Below are 26,553 nucleotides of genomic sequence, written 5' to 3'. Positions count from 1 at the left end.
AGAGCGACATGTTGACATGACCTACAGACCTCTGTCACTGTCACACAAGCATGTGTTGGCCCACAGGGCCGCTGATCTGATTTCATGTCTCTCGGATAGAAACATCATCACAGGAGCATTGTGTGAGAATGCATCACGCCTGATAAGCAATAACCTGACACACCCACAGGGAGAAATGTGCTCTCTCTCTCTCTCTCTCTTTCTCTCTCTCTCTCTCTGTCTGTCAAACAATATTAACATGAAAACAAAATGAGGTATGACAAAAAAAAAAAGAACAGCAATAATATAATGCTTCACACAAATTAGCACACAATGGTCACAATTGAACCAGGATTGTGTGATGGTATGATTTCTATGCATCACAATTTGTCAGTGGCCTGTTAGTTTCTTGCTCTGCTTACCAGCAGTTTGTGGGCTTAGGTCAGTCTCTTCAGAGCGGCGTTTTAAATGTGAGCCTTTTTATGTGTGTTTATATATTTATTCATGTTTGTGTTTATATGCTGTATGTGAATACCTGGGACCGGATTAAATTTCAATCTGCAGAGAAATCACGAGAGAACACAGACATGTAGCATCTCTAAAAAAAAAAAAAGCCCATGTTTTTCTCTCCCCTCAAAGTCGTATTAAATTGCCCAGTGGTTTCGCAATTTGCTCACTACCCACTCCCTCCGATAGTGGCTTTGGAATGGAAATCAGCGAGAGTTGTCGGTCCCCCTCCCTGCTCTGGTAAATGAAGCCCCCCCACCAGCGGCTGGACGCGCAAGGGTAAGTAGGCAAACAGAGCGCCGGCAGAGGCAGTGATTCACCGTGGCAACACGCAGCTCGCTCTGCGGCAGGCCTGCACACTGGCAAAGCTCCTGTATCAAAGCGAGGGACAGAGACAGAGAGAGAGATAGAGAGAGAGAGAGAGAATGAGAGAGGGCGGGTGGGTGAACGAGTGCGAGAGTTGTCCAAGGATGCAGACAGAGAGAGAGGTGGACAGAGATAGGACTGTGCTCTCCCACACTGCCCCCTACAACCCGCCCCCCACCCCTGCCCGTCCGACCCTCGTCTCGCTGGCCTCTGTGTGCTGCTGGGATGCTGTCACAGAAGATGGTGGAGGCTTGGGGGTGGTGGTGGAGGGTGGTGGTGGGTGGATGGGTGGGTGGGTGTTACAGATGGGAGGGGAGGTCGGAACAACAGGGCTCATTGATCACTGAGAGAGAGGGAGGGGGGGGGGGTTCTGTCACGACGCAGACTCCCAGTGCAGGGCCACTGTGTTGTTTTGCCAGGGTGTGTGGGAGGCCAGTAAGAAGCTGGAGGACTGGAAGACTCCCTGGTCCCCACCTGTGCCACAGGCCCATACACCAGCAGCACCTCTGCTGGAGCTTTTGCAGCCAGCACACAGAGCAGCCATTTCTGTCCTTTGTGCCTGTCTCTGTTAAACGGTGTTCATTTGCTATGCTTATGGTTATGGTTATGGGACTTGGCAGATGTTTTTGTCCAAAGCGACATACAAATAAAAAACAATACAATGATTAATTTAACAGTGAACAATTTCAAAAAGTTCGTCAGACTACATTAGGGAGAATAGCAATAATAGACTTCATCACTTCAAGCAATAGCCTAATGAAAAATAGAAAAATTAAAATAAGGGAGAATAGCAAATAAACAATAAAGTTGAATTTGTTGTGCAGAGAACACTGCCTTGGTTGTACCTTGGCCCCCTTGATATTGTTGGGCAACCATTAACAGAAATGACACATTCTGTGAGTTCACACATACTAGCGCAGGTGACTGCATTGTAGTGTGAATGTTCTTCCTCATTTCTGTAAGTTGTTTAGGATGAACAAATCTGCCAAATGAATGCTTGTAAATGTGTGAGATTTTTGGTGCCTTTTTAAATCAGTAATTCATTATGCTTATTATGTATGCTAATGTTTTGTGAGATGTTTACCTCATAACGACCAAGTGTTTGCCGCTCTGCATGTCTGTGACCCGGTCTTTTATGTGCCACACACCCCTCCCTGTGAGAGTGTTGTTTTAAGCCCCCCTGCCCAAGCGTACACATGCGTTCTCACAAACTCTCAGTAGGTCTGTTGGCTTCTTGGGGCCCTGTTTGTGAGCCCTAATGAAAGGGGTAGAGAGGGAGTGTTCAGATAAGCAGGGTTGAGGAATGAGGACGTTCTCGCTTTGGGCTGATACTTTGCATCGAGCTCCTGTAAACTCTGTTTTGTTTGTATGTCTAAGACCAGAATAAGAGTTCAGCAGAGTTTTGAACTCAGGACTCAGGAGCGTGCTCGCTGAACAACTGCTCCTGAATCTCCACCACCACCACCTCCACCACCTGCTTAGTCTTTTATCCCACTGTTAGTCACATTTCAATATGAATTCATTTCAGCACTGGAATCCAACACGGTGCAAGTTATTCATTTCTTTTTTCCTCCTTTGAGAGTTCCGCTTCATTAAATGTGATGACAGACATTGGTTGTAGTCCTAAGAGGGTGATAAGCCATCCAAATTCTTCCCTCAAAAACCTGCCACTTGAGCTTAAGCTTTTCAGTGCAGGGCAGTAGAGATATTTATAAGCTAGTGGATTTAGCCGAGCAGTAGCTCCACCATAGAGTGTATGTGACAGTTAAGCATTCAGAGTCCTATTGTGTCCAACGCAGTGAGCACTAGCATGCATTTAAACTACAGTGGACTGAATGGGCTGACCAGCTAGTATATAGAAAAGGAGGGCTGTGCTTGTGGATTTTAAGGGTGCCAAACTGGACTCGGGCCAAGAGCCAAAGAGGCTCGCGCTGAACTCAAACTGGGGACTCAGTGAGTTTTACCGCGCAAGCTCCTCCCCGGCCATAAAAGTGCCACTCTGTGTTTGATTATTCCTGCCTTTGCCAATTTGAAAGCAGCCCATTGTTGGCGCCCCTCCGTCAATATTCCGGCGTTGGAGAAGTGGACGGAGCGAACGACAAGTGACAAACGTCCGAGCGTTTAGGGACCGCGACAGTCTGAGACGCCCGTCTCGCCACTTTATGGCCCCCGAAGTCGCGGTGTGTGTAAAATCACACATACAGGCCGTGTTTACAAAGGCTCAACTCCGGTTAATGAAGGGGAGGTTCTCACTCCTCTGGGTGAGATTGAGCTTGGCATGGCCGTAGGCCCCAGTGTAAACGGGAGGCTGGTTGAATGTGCTGAATGATGAATGGGAGGGGGAACTGGGGCTGAGGCTCTGATCCACAGGCTCTTTAGCTGTCAGGGGACGTCAGAGGCTGGAGTGGTGAATAGGCCCTGACTCAGCTGAAAGTGCCCCGTGCGTAAGAGAATGGGCCCGAGAAGAAGAAGGGTCTCGTACGGACCCAAAAGAGAGACATTTGGCATGCCGGGAGAGTTTTCTGGGACAAGGGGGTCTCTCTCTCACTCACACACACAGACACACACACACACACACACACACACACACACACACACTTTCTCAGTCTGTTTTTGTCTTTGATCTCTCTGATCTCACCGGGTTTTCAGGGTCAGGGTCTGTTTTTTAATGCCCTGATGTTCCCTTGTTTTACCATCTCCCCATCTCCCCTCTTTTTCCTCTTCTCTTCTCTCTCTTTCTCTCTCTCCCTCTCTCTCTCTCTCTCTCTCATTCTCTGTCTATCTCTCTCTCATTCTCTCTCTCATTCTCTCTCTGTCTCTCTGTCTCTCTGTCTCTGGGCCCCTGCATGAGGTCTTTGACATGCTGGTCATGTTCCTTTACTCTTGCTCCTGTGCGCGTTCCCTTCCCTGCTCGTCCTGCTCTCTCGCGCGGCCTGTGTGTGATGGGACGGGTTGGGGTGGCTCTTTTTCTCAGCCCTGTCTCTCTCCCTCTCTCTCTCTCCCACTCTCTCTATCTCTCTATTTCTCTCTATTCCTCTCCCTCTCTCTCCCACTCTCTCTCTCTATTTCTATCTCTCTATTTCACCCTCTCTATTCCTCTCCCTCTCTCTCCCACTCTCTCTCTCTATTTCTCTCTCTCTCTATCTCTCTATTTCTCTCTATTTCTCTCTCTCTATCCCACTCTCTCTCTCTCTCTATTTCTCTATCTCTCTATCTCTCTATTTCTCTCTCTCTATTCCTCTGTCTCTCTCTTTCTACCCATCTGGGGCGTCCGGCGTCCCAGCCTTCCTTCCTGCCTAGGCAGGGCCCCGGTGCAGGATGGGAGATAAAGCCTATCATGGCACCCCTTTCCCTGCCTGCGGAGCGATAAGCGCGGGGGCACCCTGTTTAAAAAGACAGGCACGTGAAGTTTAAATGTCCCCGGCCATGTGGGTGTCTCTGCAGTTGTGTGTGTGCAAGTGAACACCTCAATGCATGCACACCCACACGTACACACACACACACACACGCATACATACATACAAACAGGGGTTTTAAATAAGCAGGGTGTTGTTTCACACGTGCACAAGCTGTGTAGCAACGCCCAGTACATTTAAAGCCCCCTGCCCTTGAATACTCTGTAAAGAAGGGCTTCTGCACATGGGCCGTCAGCATGTTATCTGTGGGTTGTGCTCATAATTGGCATGCTATATCGACTCTTATTCCCTGGAAGCTTACTTATCATTCTACATGTGTGGAGAGAGCGAATAGTTTCACACTGCCTTCATATATCTCTAAATTATTTATGTGTGGTGCCAAAAACCTTCTGAGTCCATTACAGTTTTTCACAATCGCTAAAACACTAAACTCCATTCTCTGAAATTCTCTCTTGCCTGAATACTTTTCTTGAATTAATCACCCTATTATCAAAAACAATTTTCACATATAAACACAGTTGGCAGATTTCATAGACTCTTTTTGCAAAATGATCACGCAATAAAACACATTTTGCAAAATGTAAACAGGTTGCTGAACAGTGCAGGTTAATATCAACAATGGACAGAAATTATTAGTGAGGCATTCAGAGTACATTGTCAGCTGTAGACTGCAATGTACCTCTCATTTACATTACTGAAATGCCTGTCTTTCCTGGTACACATTTTTTACAATTGCTAAAACACATTTATTGAAACCTTCTACCTTTTTCTAAAAACTGTAAACACAAACCTACAAAACGTATTTCAGCAATTGTGAAAAAATTTAACATGCATATTTAGGCCTTCGTATAGGCCTGTGAATAAATATACTCTCTATATAGGTATAGACCCTTTCTATCTATTTTCAGGTTTTCCGTTTGAATTTTTCAGAACAAATGACACTTTGAGATGAAAATTAATTGGGATTTAGCGTAATGTTCTAGAAAAAAGGACAACTTTTATCCCCAAGTTACCTCAATATTCTTTTCTGTGTCTCCGGATATGCCTTTGGAACACACTTTTTTCTGCTGTTGAAAGAGTCTATAGGCCTATGAATATACATGTCCAACTGCCCCCCCCAAACAGACACACACACACACACACACACACATAGAAGCACATGAAAGACAGACGAGCTGTAGGTTTTGAGTGTATATGATGCAACCAAAATGTCATACAATGACAATGTGTTTATAAGTTGAAGGTTGTGTATCATTTTGATTGAGCAATTGTGGATTTTGTGTGTATAGAAAACAATAGACACAGAGTTTTGAAAATGTGTGTGAACAACAGCTGTAAAAAAAAACTGTGCAGTGCAGTTGCATCGGTTCAGTGATGTTCAGTTCAGTCGCAGTGTTGCAGTAAGAGAAAGCCAAGATGGACAGATGGAGCTGTCTCTTGAGGAAACGGAGCATTAGACGTTGTTGTTTTCCCTGATAAACACTGTCACTTCTCCCATGGCTTCAGGCAAAAACTGTTCCCACTAACTCAAAGCCATACAGGGAGCCGCAAAAACAGTTAAAAAAGCAGTTCTCAGTTTTTGACACATTTCATCTACTTAAGCATCCATTTCCTGGTCACAGTTCCCAGAACAGCTCCACGAATAGATTGTATGTTTCATGGTGGATACATTAATATTCGTTTTTGTCGGCATTCGATTCATTGAAGTGCCCTCTCTTATTCACTCCTTTCACTCTTCATGTTACACTGAAGTCACAAAATGTAGCAGAATGTTATCAATATGACTTGAAGTGATATGTTTTTCCGACTAGCAAGATGGATATTTGTGTGTGTGTGTGTGTGTGTGTGTGTGTGTGTGTGTGTGAACATCAACGGGTAAAAGAGATACATCTATGAAGCAGTCCTTTGCCAGAATAACCAGAGAACCATCCTGACCTGTATTTTTTTCTGACTGAAAAAATGCCTAAATCTAAGTGACCTACATCTCAAAGTGTATATTCGTAAAACCATCCCCATTTACTTACCGCACTGACCTTCACAAATAAGCAAACCCTGACCAAAACAATGTGGTGTATTTTCAAACACACTCACACACACACACACACACACACATACACACACACACACACACTGGCCAAGGGAATGTCCAGCGCTGTTGTTGGAGCCGAAAAGCTGTCTGGACCGGACAGAAAATGGTGGCTATGGCAAGAGTGACCCAGGCGACCTCTCCTATTTTAGGTCCCTTGGGGAAGTGCCAGCAGGCTCTGAGATTCCTTATGGGCTGAGCTGTACACACACACACACACACACACACACACACACACACACACCCTTACACTCTAAAAACAAAGCAATTCAATTAGACTCATTCACATTAGAGGTAAATGAGTTTAATAATCCTCCCTTGTCTACTCCCAAACAATAGGAAGCTGTCACTGAGCAGAACTGGCTGCTGTACTCTATATCTGGCACTTGAAGTGGCTTTTAATCTCTGTGGTAGGAACAATTAATCAATCATCCCAGTGCAGCTACTAAAGTGGAAAGCATTTATGTCCATACTTCTTCAAGAGCCATCACTCAGCACATGCCAGTCTCTCTTTGTTTGTGTGTGTGTGTGTATGTGTGTGTGTGTGTGTGTGTGTGTGTGTGTGTGTGTGTGTGAACTCACACACATGCATGCACACACACATCCACACCTACACACACACACACGTACATAAGTGCACACACACACATAAACACACAACCACTCACACATACATACATACACATGCATACACTCACACACACACACACACACATGCTCACACACATACATACGCGCACACACACACACATACACACACACACACGCACACACTCACACACACACACACACACACACACACACACACACACACACACACACACACTCACACTCACACGCACACACGCTCACACTAACAAAGCAGTGCAGCGCTCTGATAGATCTGGGTTGACATCTTTTCTATTAAGGAGTTCCATCTGCACCTCGATCAGAGGATTGAGCGCCGCGACTAAATTTAGTCTCGCGGCTAAGACTCTTTTATCTCTCCAGTTCATTATTTATCAGACAGCCCCAGCCAAGACTTTGACTCTCTCGGTCTCGGGACGTCCACCTCAGATGAGGCTGTCGGAGAGGGCTCCTCCTCAAGGACTTTTCGGCGGGAGGGCCGCCATTGATCTCTGAGCTAACAAAGACACGATTCGGATAGCGAGGGAACTGGAGATGTGCAAGGATGATGTTTTCAAGAAGAGAGAAGACAACAAGTCAACAGCAATGAAGGCTGGAGCGAACACAGTGGTCGCCAGATACAGGATCTCTGTCAGGATTACAGAAATAAAACAAGCCTTGGTGTGCAGAGATATTCCCTGCCTATCTGTCTGTCTGTGTGTGTGTGTGTGTGTGTGTGTGTGTGACTCTCTCTCTCTCTCTCTCGCTCAGTTCAATTCATTACATTTCAGAGACATTCGATTAGCCAAAACCTTGTACAGTTTTGCCAAAGCAACTAGGCTGGATATATATAGGGCCTCTTTCTCTTTCTCTCTCTCTCTCTCTCTCTCTGTCTGTTTCTCTCTGTGTCTGTCTGTCTCTCTGTCTGTTCTTATCTCTGAGTCTGTCTGTGCTGCTGTATTGACACTGGGTGCCTCTCATTTGGGCTTTTATGTCCTCCCTCGCTCCTCGGGCCTCGATCCTCACTGATCTACATAAAGAATGATGGGGGGGAAACAATGGGATAGTCTATCCAGTGTTAGTTATAGATCAGTGGGAACGCCCCTCGAGGATCGAGCATCGAGGATCGAGGAGGCATGTTGAGAGGCACCCTCTGCCTCACCCTCTGCCTCCTCAGCCTTTCCCCGCCCCAACTGACTCGTGGCTCTCCATGGAGTGCATTGTTTTGACTGGTTAGTCTGAAACATGGTGATTTATGTCCAAGCTGAGAATGTTTTTTACCCAGGTCAGCGATGCAGCATCCTGCAGCAAAAAAAAAAACAAGGCAAGCGCAACCCAAGCTAGCACTTATGAACAAGAACATGTAATATGGACACGCATGAGAGACACAGGCCAACCACACCATTAGCTCGTCGCTCCACTTTTGGACCGGGCACATCCGCCAAACAAGGGCCTCAGCCAGGGCCCATGAGTTACGACGCGTTTGCATTGCGCGAAGGGCAGAAAGTACGGGACAGCTCTCTTGACCCGTCGCGCATGCAGCGGTGGGTGAGACGGCAGTGAAACCGGATCTGAGCGAGCCGAGCCGAGCCGAGTGAGCTGAGTGAGTGAGTGCACGGTGGTGGGCAGTATTTTTAGCGACCGGGGCCCTTTGTAATTACCCTCCAGTGTTTGCGAGGCAGAGAGCGCCGCACCACAGCGGCCGCGGACCGGGGGACCCGGGAGCATGAAGAATGCTAAATACATAGGGGCTCGCGCACACCACACGGACACCGTGTGATTAGGTCCCCGACCTCAGCGCTGGCTCCATTCTTCTTCTGCTGTTTCTCGCATTTTTTCCGACGCTCGGCACAAACCCGGGGCTGGAGCCGAAGCGGCACACACACACACACACAACCGGCCCACTGATTTGGCCCCGTGACCTTATCTTAACGGGAGGAGTGTGTGACGCTCCGCTGAATTTTACAGAGTACGCTTTGCGCGCATACTAGTTCACTACACCCTGTTCTAACACACCCTGTCCCTGACGAATGTCCAGGTGAGTGCTTTGTGACAGCAGTACGGCCACCGTCACTGATTAAAAACGGCTTGGCAATATCCTGGATCATTTTTCAGCTATAGACAGAAAGGAGACGTGCCGCTACATGTCCGCCTTGCCCGTCCGTCACGAATAAAAATAACAAAAGCACCGTTAAAGGACAGCGGCTGCCCGTGCGGTACGTGTGACGACGACAGGACAGGCATTCTTATTTATACACAAACTAGGCAGTGTAAATATAACAACAAGAGGCAGAGAGAGAGAGAGAGAGAGAGAGAGATATTGTTCTTATTGTTGTTATTATTATTGTAATGTGTACAGTTATGTCACATGTGTAAGCTTTGGCAACACAATGTTTCTTTGTCATGCCAATAAAGCTAATTTGAATTGAATTGAATTGAATTGAGAGAGAGAGAGAGAGAAAGAGAGAGAGAGAGAGAAAGAGAGAGAGAGAAAGAGAGGTGATGCCACCAGATTGTACTGCAGCTCCACTTCATTAGCGCTGAACAGGGTGATCATCACAGGCCCAGCAGGTCCTACCGCAGCACAAGTAACACATTCACGGCATCCGCACATGCTGCAGAGGTAAATATAGCCTCATTCAACACTCCACGCTTGAGCAAAAATGAAACAGGGTTTGTGGAGAATACACTGAAGAGGAGCTTTATTATGCTCCTCCTCACTGTACTCTCCGAACCCCGTTTCATTTTCAGAGAATAAATAAAGGTTGAATGAGTCATATGATTCGATCTCCTAAATGGCTTCCTAAAAAGGAGCATCCAAAAGCTTCGGGTGATTCAAAATACAGCAGCACGGGCTCTCACAACAACAAAAAGGGCCGACCACATTACTCCAATTCTTAAGTCCCTGGCCTGCACTGGCTTCCAGGAAGTCCCAGAATTGACTTCAAGGCACTACTGCATCAGTAAATGGAGCAGGACCTAAATACCTATCAGACATGCTTTAGCTGTACACACCTTCTCGTCCTCTCAGGTCTCAGGAGAAAAACCTGTTAGTAAAACCTGCTGCTAGAACCAAACACGATGAAGCAGTTATTAGCTGCTCAGCTCTGGAACCAACTTCCGGATGACATCAAAAGGGCCCCAACTGTAGCCAGTTTTAAATCGAGACTTAAGACCAAACTGTTCTCAGATGCTCTCTGCTAATTGCAGAGTTACAAATTCTTAATCTGGTTGAAAAAATTATCCAACCTTGTGTCTTTTATTTTGTCTTTTTACCGTAATTATTTTATATATAAACAAATAAATGAAAATGTTGAGACATCACATCAACGAAATGCATAAACAGCAGCTCTATGTAGTAGGTAATGTTACAGATGAAGAGTGTGTTGCATCTACATGAACACACACACTCCTCCTCCTCCTCCTCCTCCTCTCTGCCCTTAGCCCTTTTGTGTGATCTCTTCAGTTGACTCTTCCACATGGGTGGCAGATGAGACAGGCCGTATTAAAGAGATACTAAAATTGGAGCTGGCATGAATCCACTGAAGATGCCAGCCTTCTGGGGTATATATATAAAAAAAAAGGCCATTGGATGATGTAATGCTGCTGCCGCTGCCCAGGGCCTATGGGTGCCACCCCACTAGCTGATGTCACATCCACGGCCTCCAGCTGGAGGCTGATAACGGAGGGAGTGCTCTCTCGCTCTCTCTCTCTCTCCGCTGTCACTCTCTATCCCTCGCTCCCTAGGCTGAGTGGGTCGTGATAAGGAGGATCAGCCTGCCCTCTCGGGCACCTATCAGGCGAGACCTTAGCCTCTTTGTCCCGTGCATGGTATCTCCTCAAAGAATGAGTGTGCACTGCAGCGCACACTACTGCACAGTCACTGTGACGCAATCCTATACCATGAGCCGCTATACCGTGGTAGCCTAGCGCAGCGTGGTGGAGCACGACGCAGAAGAACACAACCCCGCATGCGCATGATCGAAGGGACGTGTGACCTTACATAGGTTTCAACGAGTTCACTGATTGTTATCACCGCAGTAAAAGCATACTCTCAAAAAGGTTATTCGTCGGTTTTTAAAAGTTACATTATGCAACGTTTCCAGTTCTGACCACTTTCCAAGGGTTTTCTTTTCCACCATTGAGTCACTGCTTTGGAGACGGTCAGCTCATGGTTCTAAACATTGTTGCACACAAGTGCATGAGTAAAACGATGACGGTAACATGTAATAATGTAGACTGACTGAAATATCCTGCAGCAAGATGGTGACAAATCCAGTTGAAGATGATAAAAAAGTAAGACATATGTCAAGATAAGAGAAGGAACACATGAAAAGAGTATAAAAAATATCCACAGAAAATGCTCACAAATATCCAGAGCATATTCTTACACACACAGAGAGCAGGGGCAATGAGGTTGAGACTTTGGTGGAAAACAACAAGTTACTCATTCATCCAAATGCCACACCTCTGAACAAAGCACTTGTAATAGTGCCGCAACACATCCCACGTACAACTAAACAAATAGTTGATTAAGACTCACACAGAAATCGCAATGCACAATGTGTGTGTGTGTGTGCGTGTGTGTGTGTGTGTGTGTGTAAGTGTGTGTGTGGGCAGGACTAATCAGTCATGATTTGGGACAATGTTGACAATATTTCACAAGGTTCCTTGAGGAATGCGAGCCGGTATGGTTCAGCGTTCAGAAATGTTGTTGTGGCCGCTGGTGGCTGTTATTCTTTCCAGCGCAGAACAATGTGGTCAAGGTGAGAGCAGAGCAGTGGAGGGCAGGACGGGACCTGTGCGCTCTTGGCCACGGCCCCTCCGGAGTGACTCCTGTTCCTGTGGACGCGTCGTGGCGTGGATGTGTGTATCGGTGTGGAATGTCCTCCTCTACGGGGTAATCAGCGGTGTCAGTCCGTCCACCCGTGTCCAAGCCCCCGTCCATCCGCCTTCTCTGTCACAGTGTCAACTCTTCAGAGGTTCTGAAGTCTCTCTTACTCTCTCTCTCTCTCTCTCTCTCTCTCTCTCTATTTCCTCCCCTCTCTCTCTCTCCCTCTCCCACTGTTTTTCTCTCTCCCTCCATCGCTCCCTCTGGCTCAGCGTGCGTCCCCCCCTCTATTCATCGATCGCTCCCGGCCCGGCACATTTATTAGCCATTGTGACAGCTTCCTGCCCTCCCTGGGCAAAAACAGGGGAAACGCATAACTGCAAAGATAAACTCTGCGCAAACCGGGAGGGCACGCCACACACAATACCTATTGTGTACTAATTACAGGTCAAGCCATCACCCGCTGGAATGTTTTCCACACGCTTTCTTACGCGTGCGTGTTTCGTGTGTGTGTGTGTGTGTGTGTGTGTGTGTGTGTGTGGTGTGTACGCGTGTATATGCTCTCCAGTTGCACGTATGTGCCTCCTCGACCACCGAGGCTGGAAGAACAAAGGTAGGAGAGCAACACCGAGGGAAATTCCAAACATGGGGTTAAAATAACACACACGCAAGACCTGCCCGGCGGGGGGGGGCCGGAGGAGGAAGGTTCCCCCACGGGCCAGCAAATACATCAAATGGGTGACAATGACATTGGTATTTGACCTTGACATTTTTCCTCCCCTGCCGGTGATACGGTCTGAACAACTGTTGACCGTGTAAAGGTCTCATGCATAACTGATCACGAGTACAGTTGAAAGAACGTACGTGTTCATATATTCCATCCTGTATATTTAATATCGCCTGTGACACCATGTAACGCAATGTTACATTGTTTTAAGCGTGGACAAAAAAATGTGCCGCTGCTTTTGCTGGGAGATGTCATTACAGCCAAGGCGGCGCGCTTGCATCATGCCCGGCCGTGAGAAGCTCACACTGGTGGCGTTGTGTTTAACCTGGCAGCTCAGATAAGCCCAAACTCATGTGACAATCCTCTCCAAGGCCAGCCTGCGGATCCTCCACACATGACATGACAGGCCCGGCGGTACAGGGCCCGACGGCCCGGAGGAAGTGTGGCGTGACCAGGGGATCGGGCTGCGCCACAGTAAACAGGCCCTGCTGCCATGGGGACCGGGTGACTGGCGGCTCCTTGTCACTTTGGAGCATGTGGACAGGCAGGAGTTGCATGCACGTCCAATGCCATTAACCAACCAGAGGCTTTGTTTGAGGGTCGGATTGTAAATATACGTCAGTGTTTAGTAGTTTGTCTGTGAGTGTGAGTGTGTGTGTGTGTGTGTCTGTGAGAGAGTGTGTGTGTGTGTGTGTGTGTGTGTGTGTGTGTGTGTGTGTGTGTGTGTACGAGTGAGAGAGCATTTCAGCGTATTTGTGCATTAATTCAATTCAACTCAACAGTATCCATACAGGCCCAAAGATCATTCCCTCACAGCAATTTTGCAGAGCTATCCAAAGCTGCAAAAATCAGGTAATGAATGAGCACAAGGGCACAAGAGAAAATCTCCACAGAGCCCAGTTCAGACAGCGGTGAAGGCATGTGGGTAGGGGCTTGTGCCCAGAGCGGTTCATTAGATTGACTATGATGAGTGTTTTCATTAAAGCAGAACACCAAAACACTTCCTCCACATGGACCAGGGTCAGCTTATGACATGTAACAACATAGGTGTGTAGTAGTCATAGAAAACACTCGGTCAGCATCTTCCCTCGTCGAGAGAGGACCTGGTTGAGAATGCCGGTCCGTTAACACGGCTGATTTCCCGCGCGCTGCATTATTTAAAAGCCCTCACGATTAGAGCGGACTGTTAATTGCTTTTTATCAGATGTGCTAATGAGTCCGATTGCTGCTGCTGGCCCTCTTAATTACGGTGCAGCTCGGGGACACGGAGGGGCATTAAAACGCCATCAATCGAGAGCAGGGGGGCCTCAAAACTGCCCGGACGACCTCCGCTCGTCGCCAACCGCGGAGTGCCAAGGCGAGCATCCGAGGACCTCCTCCTGAACGGGCACACACAGATGCCAGGGCCTCTGAGGCACAGCAGTGGTGCGATGTCCGCTGAAGACGAATGGCCACTGTACAGTACAAAAGCCCAGAGCCGGGGGTGAAGACATTTAGGCGTGCGCAGATTTAGCAACGATACAACAGTGCCACCATGTGGTTATTTTTGGAAAGTGCTTAGGTCGGCTTCAGTACAAAAACTCAGCTGTAGAGTCAACTGTAGAAGCATTGAGTTTTAATTAAAAGAGTAAAAAGTAAAAATAATAATTAAAAAAAAAAAAACAGAATGAAAGCAGAACAAAAAAGGTATAGGCGTAGAAAATAGCTGTACATTTTTTTCATGGCTGGAGTCCAAGATGGTTGCTGGAGACCGACTGCACTACACTGCCCAGGGTCCTCAGGTAAGTTTACTCCCCCTGCCGTTCTCATTAACGAAGACCAGCTGTGCCGAGCGTGTGAAAAAGCTACAGTAAGCTGAATCGGGCATGTTTTTAACAGGTAAGACGTTGTGTAGGGTGCAGCTCGGCTAGAGACATATGGTGGGCCTAATTAAATAGACTCTAATTATTATTTATATATATATTTTTTTAAAAAGTCATGACTTGACACTAGGTTCAGGGCTATGTACAGTATAAAATAAAATTCCTATTGTGACAGTCGACCTTATTGAAGTTTAGTTCAGTTTAGAAAAAAAAGATGTACAGCAATGTCTTGACTTGACACAACCCTTACGTAGCAGCCCTTGAGTTTATAGCAGGACATGGGGCTCATCTTAGACTGTTAGTACCTTTAGAGCTTTAAAAGTGACAGAAAAATCTGTACACGCACACACACACACACATACACACACACATACACACACACACACACACACATACACACACCCTGGGGAAGTGTCTGTCCAGGGTGGGTCACAGACTGTTGGGTAGCTTCAGCAGTGACCCCTCACACTCTCCCTCATGCTACAGGTTGGCCTTCCACTGCTAGTGGGACAACTTGAACTGGAGGTTCACCTGGAAGAGATGACAGAAAAAACAGCAGTCAGAATAGAGCACAGAAAACTGTGACTAGCCCATATTACACATCACAAATAACATACAACATACTGCATAACATATAACATATAATGTGACACCTACCATACACCCCCTCCCTTCTAGTTCCCCTCCCCCCCAACACAGCGCAAGCAAAAGTGGACAGTGCAGACAACATAAACACAAAAGAATAGAGGGGATGGATATGAGACCATCCCATATTAGCACTTATTAGCGCTTACTACCCCCTTCCCCACTACAGTGTCAGTTAAGCATTGAGATGAGAACAGTGTGTTGGGACACCCGTTGGAGTTTGCGTCAAGAGATGACCAACTTTGATATCACTCAGCTCTCCTTCATGTAGAGTGTGAGAAAAAGGAGACGATTCTATCAGAAGGAAGGAACTTGTGGTTATTTGTGCCTCTTTTTTTGCAGTAGCTTGTTCTCCACCAGCCTTGGTGCATTCTGCTGGGTGTGCTTAGAAGAGGTCGGCTCTTCTAATGCTGCATCTGTCGGTTCGCCCAGATATGCATCAGCGGCTCTGCAAATTTGTTGGTTACAGTGAACTCGTGGCTTGTGTTACCGCCTGGCTCTGACGGCAGATGAAAGATGTTGACACGGGTTCGGTGGTGGCGGCGGCCGTGTGCTCAGAGACGCTGGTATTTGTCTATCTCCGCTCATCAGCTCCTGACTCTCCCACCCTGATTCCCTGTAACCTAATTAGGGGACGTTGAGAGTGCGTGCGGGCAGGCACCGTCCGAAACGGACGGCGGAACGGGCAGCTTCGTCCCCTCCAGCGTGAGCTGGCCCCGCGGTATCTGACAGGAAGTTGGCACGGCCGCGGAGGAAGATGGAGCCCCACAAAGAGCCTCATTGTCCCCGGAGCGGACACGTGGAGGAAGCGTCCCGGCTGTCCTGACTCACGACGTCCTGATGCATGAGATGGAGAGTATGCACCTCACACACACACACACACACACACACACAGGGCTCTCTGTTTGCCACTGTCACACACATATGCACACACACACGCACATATGCACACACACACACACACACACACACACACACACACACACACACACACACACAGATACATACTCACACGCACACAAAAACGCACACATACACATCCACAAACACACACACACACACACACACACACACACACACACACACACACAAACACACAAACACACAACACACACACACACACACACACACACACACACACACACACACACACACACACACACACACACACACACACACACACACACACACACACACACACACACACACACACACAATGTGGGGTGTGTTTCCTTCGGATGCTCTCCAATACAATGGGCCCATAGGAAAAGGAGGTAGCACTGCTGCCTAGATGTAAATTCCAGACAGGCCGGGCAACACTGACAATACCAAATGGTATCCATGACAACACCATGTTCATCACTTTTAAGCAGTCACATGGATGTGAGATATCTGAGTGAGCCAGCTGGAGCTTCTCCAGCTTTCCACAACACCACAACAAAACTGACAACAACACACAACAGACTACACACAGAGTAATATCCAAAACAAGCACAGGGAACCTACAGTATGTCTACATACAACATTTCTGTTGTAACAATTACTGTTATACGGTTATACAAAGTGACTCATACCGCTTTTGCCCATTGTTGACACACTAAAAATGAAGGCCCAGACCAAAGCCTCAATACCTAAACTTCGTGTAGCATACTTTAAACACAGTGTAGCCATAACTTAAACATATTTTCGGCTTTGCACGTTGTCTGCAACACACTTATTGCGAATCACGACACACGATTTCTTACATTATACACGGTTCAAAAACGAAATCTCTTGTAATCATTGGGAAAACATTTCTTTTCACTAAAAATAGACTTCAGGTAAGCCATTCTGTACCTGTTCAAATGTGCTTTTACATTGAGTACCTGTGCACAGTTTTGTACTTGTTCCGTTACTCCCCATTTCTAAAACCAATCAAAGAGTTATTTTCAGTATGCCAGTGAAAGATACAGTATATGACCACCAACCACATGCCTGCATGCCTCTTTACTGAGGTGAGGGGTGGATTCAGTACACAAGGCAGTATTTTCCCCCGTTGCCAAGCATGAGTAGGAATCGCCTGCGAATTTGACGGGGTCTTGTGACCAGATCTGAACAGAAGGCAGGATCCATACGCCCTCCCCCCACCCCTTGCCAGACACACACATATATACATATATACATTCAATAAATAGCAATTTCTCCAGTAATTGTTTTTTTTTTACTGTCGCATTTTTGGGTTGTACATTCACTTACAGTATTGCATTGGTAACTGTGATTCTAGTTTGCTTTATTTCTGTAAGAATGTTTATATATATCGCAACATATTGCAAAACATGTCAGCTGATTACTGCAGAAATTCTACTTTTGAGTTTCACAGAAGACTGAGTCTGAGAAAATGACAATAGAATAGAGACCATTGAAATGCAGTGTTTCATATAAAGCACATCAGTGTGTTGCTGTCCTGACCTGAAAGAGTCATTCAAATGGTGCATGTGTGTATGGTTTTGTTGCAAGAATGACATTTTAAAGGATTGTTATGTTTTGCAGTGTTTAATTTTGGTATTGACATGAGTTGCTAACCCCCCAAGTGCTATGAATGTCTTATTTGTCATAATGTGCCAAATTCTGCAAAAGGTGTGAAAGCAAAACCTGCAATACAGGCAAGATCTACTGCATACCACATCAATAAATCAAACCCATGTTGTCAGTGACCATTGCAAGTCACTTTGCTCTTGTGGTTGAAATACAAAACTAGAGACAGAGAAGCAGAACGCAGAGACACAAGGACCAGCAGCATGAGATCACAAGCGAGATCACACCACAGCGACCACTTCTGCTGACTGGACGAAAGCGATCGCATATCCAAACGAGCCGAAAATCCTCTCCGGAGACCGAACGGTGGCTCAGAGATGCTGAGCGGACTAAACCGAAACGTAAACAGCGAAGTGGTCACCTGTGGTCAGTAGCTGCGCTGCCTTCCTGTCCTCGTTGATGTAGAGGGCCGTCATGAGGAAGAAGAGCCCGCCCAGCACGCCCACGAACGGGCAGATCAGGAAACTGTACTCCAGACTGCGGAACCTCCAGGTCAGAGAGTCCGGGTCGTATTTACTCAGAGCGTCCGAGATCTGCACGGGGCGAGACAGGGCTGCGTTACCAATTCGTCACTGAAAGAGTTTGGAGTAGGCTACTTGGGCTGTCTTTGAAAGACTATTTTTTTTACCGCACATAACCCACATAAGTTTTAGTTTGTGTATATATAGTGTAGTGTTATTTGTATAAAGTCACACTTTAAAAAAAAGTGCTCATGAAGCAACTGTCTGTCACGCTACCCATGTTCCACACTGTAGACTATTTCCAAAGGGTCTTTCGTTTTTCATTAATAACAGCCAGACAAGACAAGTGGACTTACCGCACCCAGCAGATAAGGGCTTCCAGCATCACCAAAAAGATGGCACACCATGATCTGCAAGGCCTCTGCAGTAGCCCTCCGTGTTGGCACGACAACATACTGAAACACAACGCAGTTAAAGTGAAGTCATGCAGGTGAAGGTTTCACTTGAACGCTGTTTTGCTAGATTTAGTTTGATAGCCAGTAAAAAGAGTTACCAGCAGGATGTCAGCAAGAATGGCCCAGTTCAGTGAGAGAAGAGTTTCTCCAATCCCAATGAATACCTAAAACAGATATAGATTACTTTATTTATCCCCGACGGCAAATTATGGGGTTAGAGCAGCGACAAGGTGGCGAGACCAGACCACATGACAATCGTACAACGGAAACATCAGAATGACTTGTGTGTAATCAAGATCAGTCAGCGATTTCTGTAGAAGAGAAAAGATCGGGGGTTGGTGCTTACATATGTTGCAGGGATGCTTGTCGATGCCAGTATGATGGCGATAAAGAAACACGGAGCAGAAGCCAGCATGCCCACCGCGCAGATCAGCGGGTCAGCATTGGGCACTCTGTCTCGGAGCCGACCAGATATCCAGGTGCCCAGGGACACACCCACAATTCCTGTCACCACAGTGATCGCCCCAAATATATAGCTTTAGGAAAAATATGGGGGGAATGCATTACAACAAAGCGATGCAACACAATAACCTGAAAACCCTTTTAGAGGCATAGATAGATAGATAGATAGATACATAGATAGATAGATAGATAGAGTCTTTAATGTCTTCAGGGGATAATCATTTCTATACATTATTCCATATTCAACAGCCAAGAATATGGGCATAACACTACATATAATACGACGTAATACATGGTAGCACATACTGTATAGCCTGTGACATCTACAGTAACATGTAACATATATCGCATCGGCTTGAGTGGCACCTGTCAGAGGTGTCACAAGGTTCCTTTTCGCAGGGCGGTCTGATGCCCATGGTCACCTGGGCTCGGGACAGAAACGTGGGCGTCCAGAAGGCCAGCGCCCCCGTGACAAACGCCATGGCGGTCACGCCCAGCGAGGACCACACAAAGCTCCGACTGAGCATCCACGGGAGAGAATAAAAAGCAGAAGGAAATCAGTCAGTCCTTCTACTTACCATTTTCACTATTACGAAAAGTGTAACACTTTTTTTTATCACAGCGACCACACTCACTTCCTCAAGAGGTACTTGATGTCCTCCAGATAGGACGTCCGCTCGATTTGCACCCCCCCCTGCAAGTCGGAGGCTCCCCTGGGTGGGTTAGGGGTCAGAATGAGCAACAGCACCAATCCAAGCGCCCCAAGGATGGGATTAAGCTGCAAACAGAGGCCCAGAGACGAGAGGGTTAAGAGAGGCTCAAAAGAGAAAGAGCCCTCTGACAACACACTGTACATGAAAGTCAGAATAACCTGGTGAGACTATTCTCACTGGCATGCTGCTGTATGCTATGCATCATTGGTAAGGGACATCCGAGAGACTAGCTTGCAGAGGTGGAAAACTCCGGCTTCAGAAAGTAAAAGTCCAATCATGTGTTGACTCTACCTGTGCACTTGACAGGTGGTCTCATCAATGAGCTGCCCTACCTGATTGAGGAGTTGTACTAAATACTGTAGAATCAGCTGGTTTAAGTGGCACAGATGTATGGTAGGACTTTCACTTTCTGAAGCTGGATTTTTCCACCTCTGCTAGCTTGAAATGGAGACGGAGGCTGTTTGCGTGTATACAGGAAATGTTGCATGTGAATCTGTGATCGGAAGAGGAACCTTACACTTTCCACTCAGTCTAAACAGACATGATGAGGGTGAGCTAAAAGCATTTCAGAGAGGGAAGAACATCTAAACAAGTCAGAAACTGCCTAGCGTAAACATTTGCGTCATGCGTCCACAGTAGACATTTAATTATAATGCCGTCTTACCCGAAGTGCCCAACGCCAATCTCCTGTGGCGCTGGCAATTGTGGATCCAACAATGTACCCAAGACCACTAACAACCAAAACAAAGAATTAAGGAGAAAGTTGATACACTTAAATATAGGATCCTATCTTCACCCTTCATAGTTAGCATTTGCTGCTACACTGTAGGTAGGTAGCATCATTCACAGACTACTTCATCACCTCTACAGAGAATACACTGCAAACAAAATGAGGTAATGCCAACCAAAGCCTTAAAGACCTTTTCAATATGATATATTGACCTTTTGAAACACTCAAAACCAACGCAGATACTTTGAAATGAAAATGAATCGAACTTTGGGGTAATGCTCAACAAAATGTCCACTTAAAATCTTGCTTCTTCTTTGTCCCCACATTAGCTCAATGTTGTTTTCTGTACCACCGAATATGCCTTAGGAACAAGCTTGTTTGTTTATATGTAACCTTGTTGAAAGGGTCTACAATTAACTCCCAATATTTAACTATGATACATTTATAGACTTTATCATTACTATTTCATTAAAGAGAAACTATGCAGGATTGGCGATTTCATCTTAAGTTTCGGTTTCGTTTTTCATTTTCGCTCGTTTTATGCTTGCATATTTCTCTGCAGAGCTTCCCCGACAGCTTTAGCGTGTATATTTATACATATATAGGCTATATATAAATATATAAATTGCAAGCGTGGTTCTTCTTCCTTACGCATCTCAGCCTTCCAGATGTAAACAGGGAGCGATCGTCTCCTGAATAAACTGCAAGGTTGCAATAGCGGATAGGGACACTGGGGGCGGGAGGAAATATGACTGTTTTCGATAAAACTGGTCAGTCAAGCAAAACAACGATTTCTACACGATTTTATGACTATGAAAAAGTTGCATAGGGTCTCTTTAAAGCTTTGAGTGGCAGCAAAGCCCCCAGACCTTCCCACAGGAATGAAGATGTAGAAGAATGAGATCATCAGGGTCCTCTTGGAGTCGCTGAACAGGTCCCCGATGATGGTGGGGGCGACGGTGGAGTAACTGGCCTCTCCGGTCCCCACAAACGCCCTCATCAGCACCAGCACCCAGAAATGCTGCCCGGATAAATAAACACACACACACACACACACACACACACACACACACACACACACACACACACACACACACACACACACACACACACACACACACACACACACACACACACACACACACACACACACACACACACACACACACACACACACACACACACACACACGCAATTAGGCACAGTGCATTTCACATTCAGGGCCCTGTTCCCAGACTGAGGCAACATGCAGGTATTTTTGGGATTTTTATCTGCCACGTGACGTGCTGTGAATGCAATGTTGGGAGATCTGGTGGAACATATAAGTGGTGGGGTGCAAGAGAACAAATGTCTATAGAGTGTCGGTAAAGTCAGTGGTTCCCACACTCAGCTTTTCCATTTGCTAGCGATTACACAATGTCATGGGAATGTGTGTTACTTGTTTGAAATTGTTCAACCGTTTTTAAATAGAAGTTTGCAAATAACTCATATTTGAGTAATTGTGGCTTTATGTGTGCTATCGGTCAATAAAAGCAGACTTGCCAAACTCTATCTAAACTAATTCATGTCAGTGTCACTGCACATCATGTGCATCATGTGTAATGTGTCTTCATGCAAGATAAAAATTTGTGGCGGGTAGATAAATAAAATGAGATAATAGCATTATGCATTTGGCTTTTTCACCCTGACGCCACTCAAGATTCTCTAGTACCGACTCGGTGATGAAAGAGCTGCCAAGTGTGGTCACAATCCACACAGCAAGACCAGCAACCATGATGAACTTCCTGTTGTAGCGATCCCCGAGGTAGCCAAAGACTGGAGCCAGTAGCATAAAACTGCAGATAAAAACTGTAAACACATTAATATTTCATAAGAGAACTTTAAAGCACATTCCCAATGGAGCCATATGTGAGCTAAGACGTTTTCTTGATGCGCAGTATGTGTATGCAATCTATATTATTCATTATTCATGACAGCATTACAGTACATGATCTCTGATCATTAATGGTCACTTGATGTACTAGGCTGGCTCATTCTGGGTTATGTCCAGCACACATTCCTGTTCACACACTAAATAAAGTCAAATGTGTGAGCTGTACTACTCCTGTCATTAATCTGTAGAGCCCACATCTGATAAAACGTGAACATGATAGGGTCTTTCCTCTACGCCAAGGAAAACACTGCTCTTACAACTTCATTTTTTAGTTCTCCTCATCTTAGCCACTGGATGGCAGTGTGCTGAGGCTATTTCAGGTTAAGTGATGGAGAGCTGCTATTTCCTTGTTAGAGCAGCATGATTCACATGCTAACTTCATCTCCTGTACTAGGTGTCTGCTATAAACAAAACCAGTGAAAAACAAACGCCACAGAGAAGCGTGATTTGGGTTAATGGCTGGAGGAATGTTATGGTGACAGATGATCGGCATCTTGAGATGTGGTGGGTTGCATGACTTGAAGTTCCTGTTCTGAGTAATTGTTGAAGCAACCTACACAGCGTATCATGATTTGTTAAGACAAAATGGTTCATTACCTGTTTGCAGCAGGCCAGATGTGCTGTCGTTGATGCTAAAGTATCTCTGAATATTCAGGAGTACACCTTGAAAGACAACAAGAAAACAAATACATGACAAGTGGACTAAGCACATGACACTTGTTGACTTCCACCATCAAATACATCCATATTTCATGGGAGAGATATACAGTACCCCTAATTTGTAAAGATGTCAAAATCGGGCCCCAGCCGTGACGCAACTGGCTGGGGCACCTGCACCGCACGCCGGCGACCCGGGTTCGATTCCCGCCCCGTGGTCCTTTCCGGATCCCACCCCAGCTCTCTCTCCCACTCGCTTCCTGTCATTCTCTCTACTGTCCTGTCCAATTAAAGGCATAAAAAGCCCAAAAAATAACCTTTAAAAAAAAAAAAAAGATGTCAAAATCGAATAAATAAAGTGTTGAGTGTCCCTTCATTACCTGCGATGGTGTATCGGTCCATATAGTTCAGCAGATTGACATAGCACAGGACAGCCACTGCTATGTAGGCACGTCTCGGTGAGATCCCTGTGGTCTCCAGTGAGTGGTCCACTTGGCCATTGGCAATGGTTCCATAGTGGGGGGTCCCTTTTGAGTTGGAGCGGAGGTGGGTTTTCTCGTCACGGGAACTGGTCCCTGCAGGGGGGCCAGTCTCCATGGCAGGCCACTTTGTGCAGCGCTGGCAGCACACAGGAAGAGGAAGTCAGAATGCATCGCTCAGATCTATTATAGTATAGGTGGAACCTCACGCAAAGTGTGAAGCAATGCGGTCAGTGAACCTCTCATTAACTGCCATAGAAGTGTCCCACAGTGTTGTTGTCAAATTGTTTTGAGTAACCTGAAAATATAATGGATGGCTTTTCAACTGTTTCTTTAGTTAACGTCTATCTACTATGTGGCACAAAATGGTCATTGAAAGAAAACAATGTTCATAGGGTGTGCTTTCTGTGCGATAGTGTGTGTGTGAGTGTGTGTGTGTGTGTGTGTGTGTGTGTGTGTGTGTGTGTGTGTGTGTGTGTGTGTGTGTGTGTGTTTGTGTGTGTGTGTGTGTGTGTGCGCGTGCAGCGAGAGAGAGAGAGAGAGAGAGAGAGAGAGAGAGAGAGAGAGAGAGAGAGAGAGAGAGAGAGAGAGAGAGAGAGAGAGTGTGTGTGTGTTTTTGTCCTCTCAGCTCTGGTATAATGTATACAATTGCCCCACTAACAGGGGACAATTGGCCTTTTGGCTAAAGACTTTCACCAACTCAACTCTTCTGGGACAACTTGTGACCAACTGTGACATCTCAACCCAGTCTTCTCTATGTAGAATATGCCAGTGACTAAGCAGATAACGTCTGAAGAGACATACAGTATATGGTTCATATACCTTTACCTTTACAAGGTTATGGTTATGGTTATTGTATTCATATCATGTCAACATCTCATTTAAAGACTCTGAGCTATTTTTACAGCTTCAAATGAGTTAATCTCATTTGCAAAGGCACTTCACATAAACTCGAATGGGGCTGTGCAATCCAAATAGCCGATGATTTTTTAATCTTATTGTGTGACGGACTGGACAAAGAGGACAATGACAATCTCACGTGAAACCTATTCATGAGAATAGTCTCCCCCAAAGAACATCAAAGACTCAACTGTTTTGAAAAGAGATATAAATTGCATTATGTAATTACATGATAAGAACAAGAACTAATGTTCTGGTTAACGCTCAATTCGCTAACCATACAAAATCTGCATCGGACAACATGTTTCCAATCATTTGTGTCATTGATAAGTACAATATATATATATCTAATCAAGTTATTTTATATAAAATGCTTCTGGTCTGTCTGTGTGCTGAGAGGCTGCCTTTACAGAACTGTGTCTTTATAACAATTGAACTCATTATGGACACCATGGCTCTCCACAACAACGAACAATGTTGAACAATTGCTTCAATTCAGACCTGCTAAAGAGCTAGCTCTGTCCCTGAAATATCCATATCCGTTTGACTACTGTGCATTTTGAGGAGGGGAAAGAGCTACAGACATTCCAGACGTTTGCAGCCCAAAAGAATAAAACATTTCAGAGTACAGAAAATCAGGCATGCTCAGACATCTCACACTACAATGAAACAAGAGATCTATACGTACGGATGAATGATGCCAGGAAATCTTGATCTGTTCATTCCATGCTATTCTTTTGTGAGTTTTTTCATTCCTTTTTTCGTCTGTGTTTTTATTTTCTCAGTAGCTTCTGTAGTTTCTTTAGAGTTTAGTAGCAAGGGTTGTGTCACTGATTTGGAAAAGGAAGAGCAAAACCTAGAATTTCGGTGACTTATAACTGCTGTTATCAAGTTAAAACCCTGCCCCCCTCCCCTAGCAAGTCACACGCTTGAACACAGTTCCACACTGTGACGTATTGTTGACCACAAGCCAGCAGCCCTTTCTCCTGTTTTAACACTGCAGAGCACTGAGGTAGCGCAGTGGGACTGTGCAACTAGTGTCCTAGACTCTCGAGAGAAGTTAGGTCTTACTTCATTTGAGTGTGTAATGTAACTGAACAAGAAGTCTGGTAGCCTGTCTACAACAAGTCGGTTCCTCTTCAACTCATGGGAAATGCAAGAGAACATCTCAGAAAATACATGGGTTGAACTAAAGTACATGTTTTTTTATTATATATATTTAGATATTGACTTTACTGAATATTGAGGCCCTCATTTGAAAGGTGTAGTTCTTTCTTGGTGAAAGAAAAATGGAGACAGGGTTTCTGTTTGTGCTCCATGGTGACACATGGTCAAGAGTTTGAATTTGCGCTAAAGCCAAATGCTGGTGTGGACCTCGGAAGATGAAAGCGTGAATGTGATTGAGAGTGCTAGTTTCTGTGTTGATGAAGTGATATTGTGAGCATCAAAAGCTTCTCAGCTTCATTGTTACAGCACTACAGTGGGGTACAGGGACACCACCACCACCACTAATCAGTTGAAATGATGGCATTAACTTGATTTCTCATTACTGCTGTAAATCTGATTCTGATAGGCTATACAGAATTACAAAGGTTTTAGGAAATCATTTTAAAACTACACCCCCAAAACAATGCTGAGCAGATATTGCAAAAGAGGTATGAAGATGTGGAGGATGTGGAGGCTTTTTTTAATAGGAAAGATGCAAGTATACAACAAAGCAGGCCAATAATTCAATAACATCAAGAAGATCTAACCATCTTTACAGCTGAGATACTCCAACCCCATCTACTGGACAGCATTGGCAGAAGAAGACTTACTGTGTTCTTGAAGTACATTATAACTTTACATTGGAACATTTCTAACAATATGAATTACTTTGTCAATGGAAAATAACTAGCCTATCTGAGAACGTTTCTACAGCAAGTTTAGGTGGATCTGAAAAAGTTAAACCCCTACATAATGTGCTTTGCATCATGCTTTCTGCATCAAGCTATCAAGCTATTTTCTGATTAGCTTCATGATAAATTTAGACATTTCTGGCAAAAATGTTGTTGATGTTTGTTTGCTGATGGTTGTCAACAGCCAATTAAATTACACCCCTTTCCATGCTCCTGAAAAAAAAAAATTTGATTGATGAAGCCCCATCGTCTTGCATTTACAAAGT

At 45.5% G+C, this 26,553-nt stretch overlaps 2 protein-coding genes across 4 annotated transcripts in view; one reads left to right on the top strand and one right to left on the bottom strand.

Moving 5' to 3' along the window:
• Positions 1-26,553, top strand: part of ube2g1a (ubiquitin-conjugating enzyme E2G 1a (UBC7 homolog, yeast)) — a 44,008-nt gene that overhangs the window by 3,561 nt on the left and 13,894 nt on the right. The window lies entirely within an intron of this gene.
• On the bottom strand, positions 14,119-25,237 carry LOC134080048 (protein spinster homolog 3-like). 3 transcript variants are annotated; one of them, XM_062536265.1, is made up of 13 exons: positions 25,078-25,237; positions 23,391-23,628; positions 22,951-23,016; positions 22,132-22,268; positions 21,290-21,441; positions 20,355-20,421; positions 19,613-19,755; positions 19,344-19,496; positions 18,862-19,051; positions 18,614-18,679; positions 18,417-18,515; positions 17,961-18,132; positions 14,119-14,911 (listed from the first exon to the last, which is right to left on the bottom strand). In XM_062536265.1, the coding sequence occupies exons 2-13, from the start codon at positions 23,605-23,607 to the stop codon at positions 14,856-14,858; spliced, it is 1,518 nt and encodes a 505-aa protein (XP_062392249.1). In that variant the 5' UTR covers positions 23,608-23,628; positions 25,078-25,237; the 3' UTR covers positions 14,119-14,855. The 3 variants fall into 3 exon arrangements, with proteins under 3 accessions (XP_062392249.1, XP_062392251.1, XP_062392250.1); XM_062536267.1 differs by lacking the exon at positions 25,078-25,237 and having other exon boundaries at positions 22,132-22,255; positions 23,391-23,433; XM_062536266.1 differs by lacking the exons at positions 23,391-23,628; positions 25,078-25,237 and adding an exon at positions 23,126-23,145.

The sequence above is a fragment of the Sardina pilchardus genome, chromosome 5 (assembly GCF_963854185.1).
Source record: "Sardina pilchardus chromosome 5, fSarPil1.1, whole genome shotgun sequence".
NCBI classification, from domain to species: domain Eukaryota; kingdom Metazoa; phylum Chordata; class Actinopteri; order Clupeiformes; family Clupeidae; genus Sardina; species Sardina pilchardus.
This window is presented reverse-complemented; position numbering and strand designations above follow the sequence as displayed.

What these genes read in the sequence shown, in the direction of transcription:
- LOC134080048 (XM_062536265.1), bottom strand. Translation starts at nt 23,607, where the DNA reads ATGGAGACTGGCCCCCCTGCAGGGACCAGTTCCCGTGACGAGAAAACC. An exon ending in CAAGCATCCCTGCAACATAT is followed by an intron (nt 18,680 to 18,861) that starts GTAAGCACCAAC and finishes TATCTGTTTTAG; the next exon opens with GTATTCATTGGGATTGGAGA. An exon ending in TTCTTGCTGACATCCTGCTG is followed by an intron (nt 18,516 to 18,613) that starts GTAACTCTTTTT and finishes GTTGTGTTTCAG; the next exon opens with TATGTTGTCGTGCCAACACG.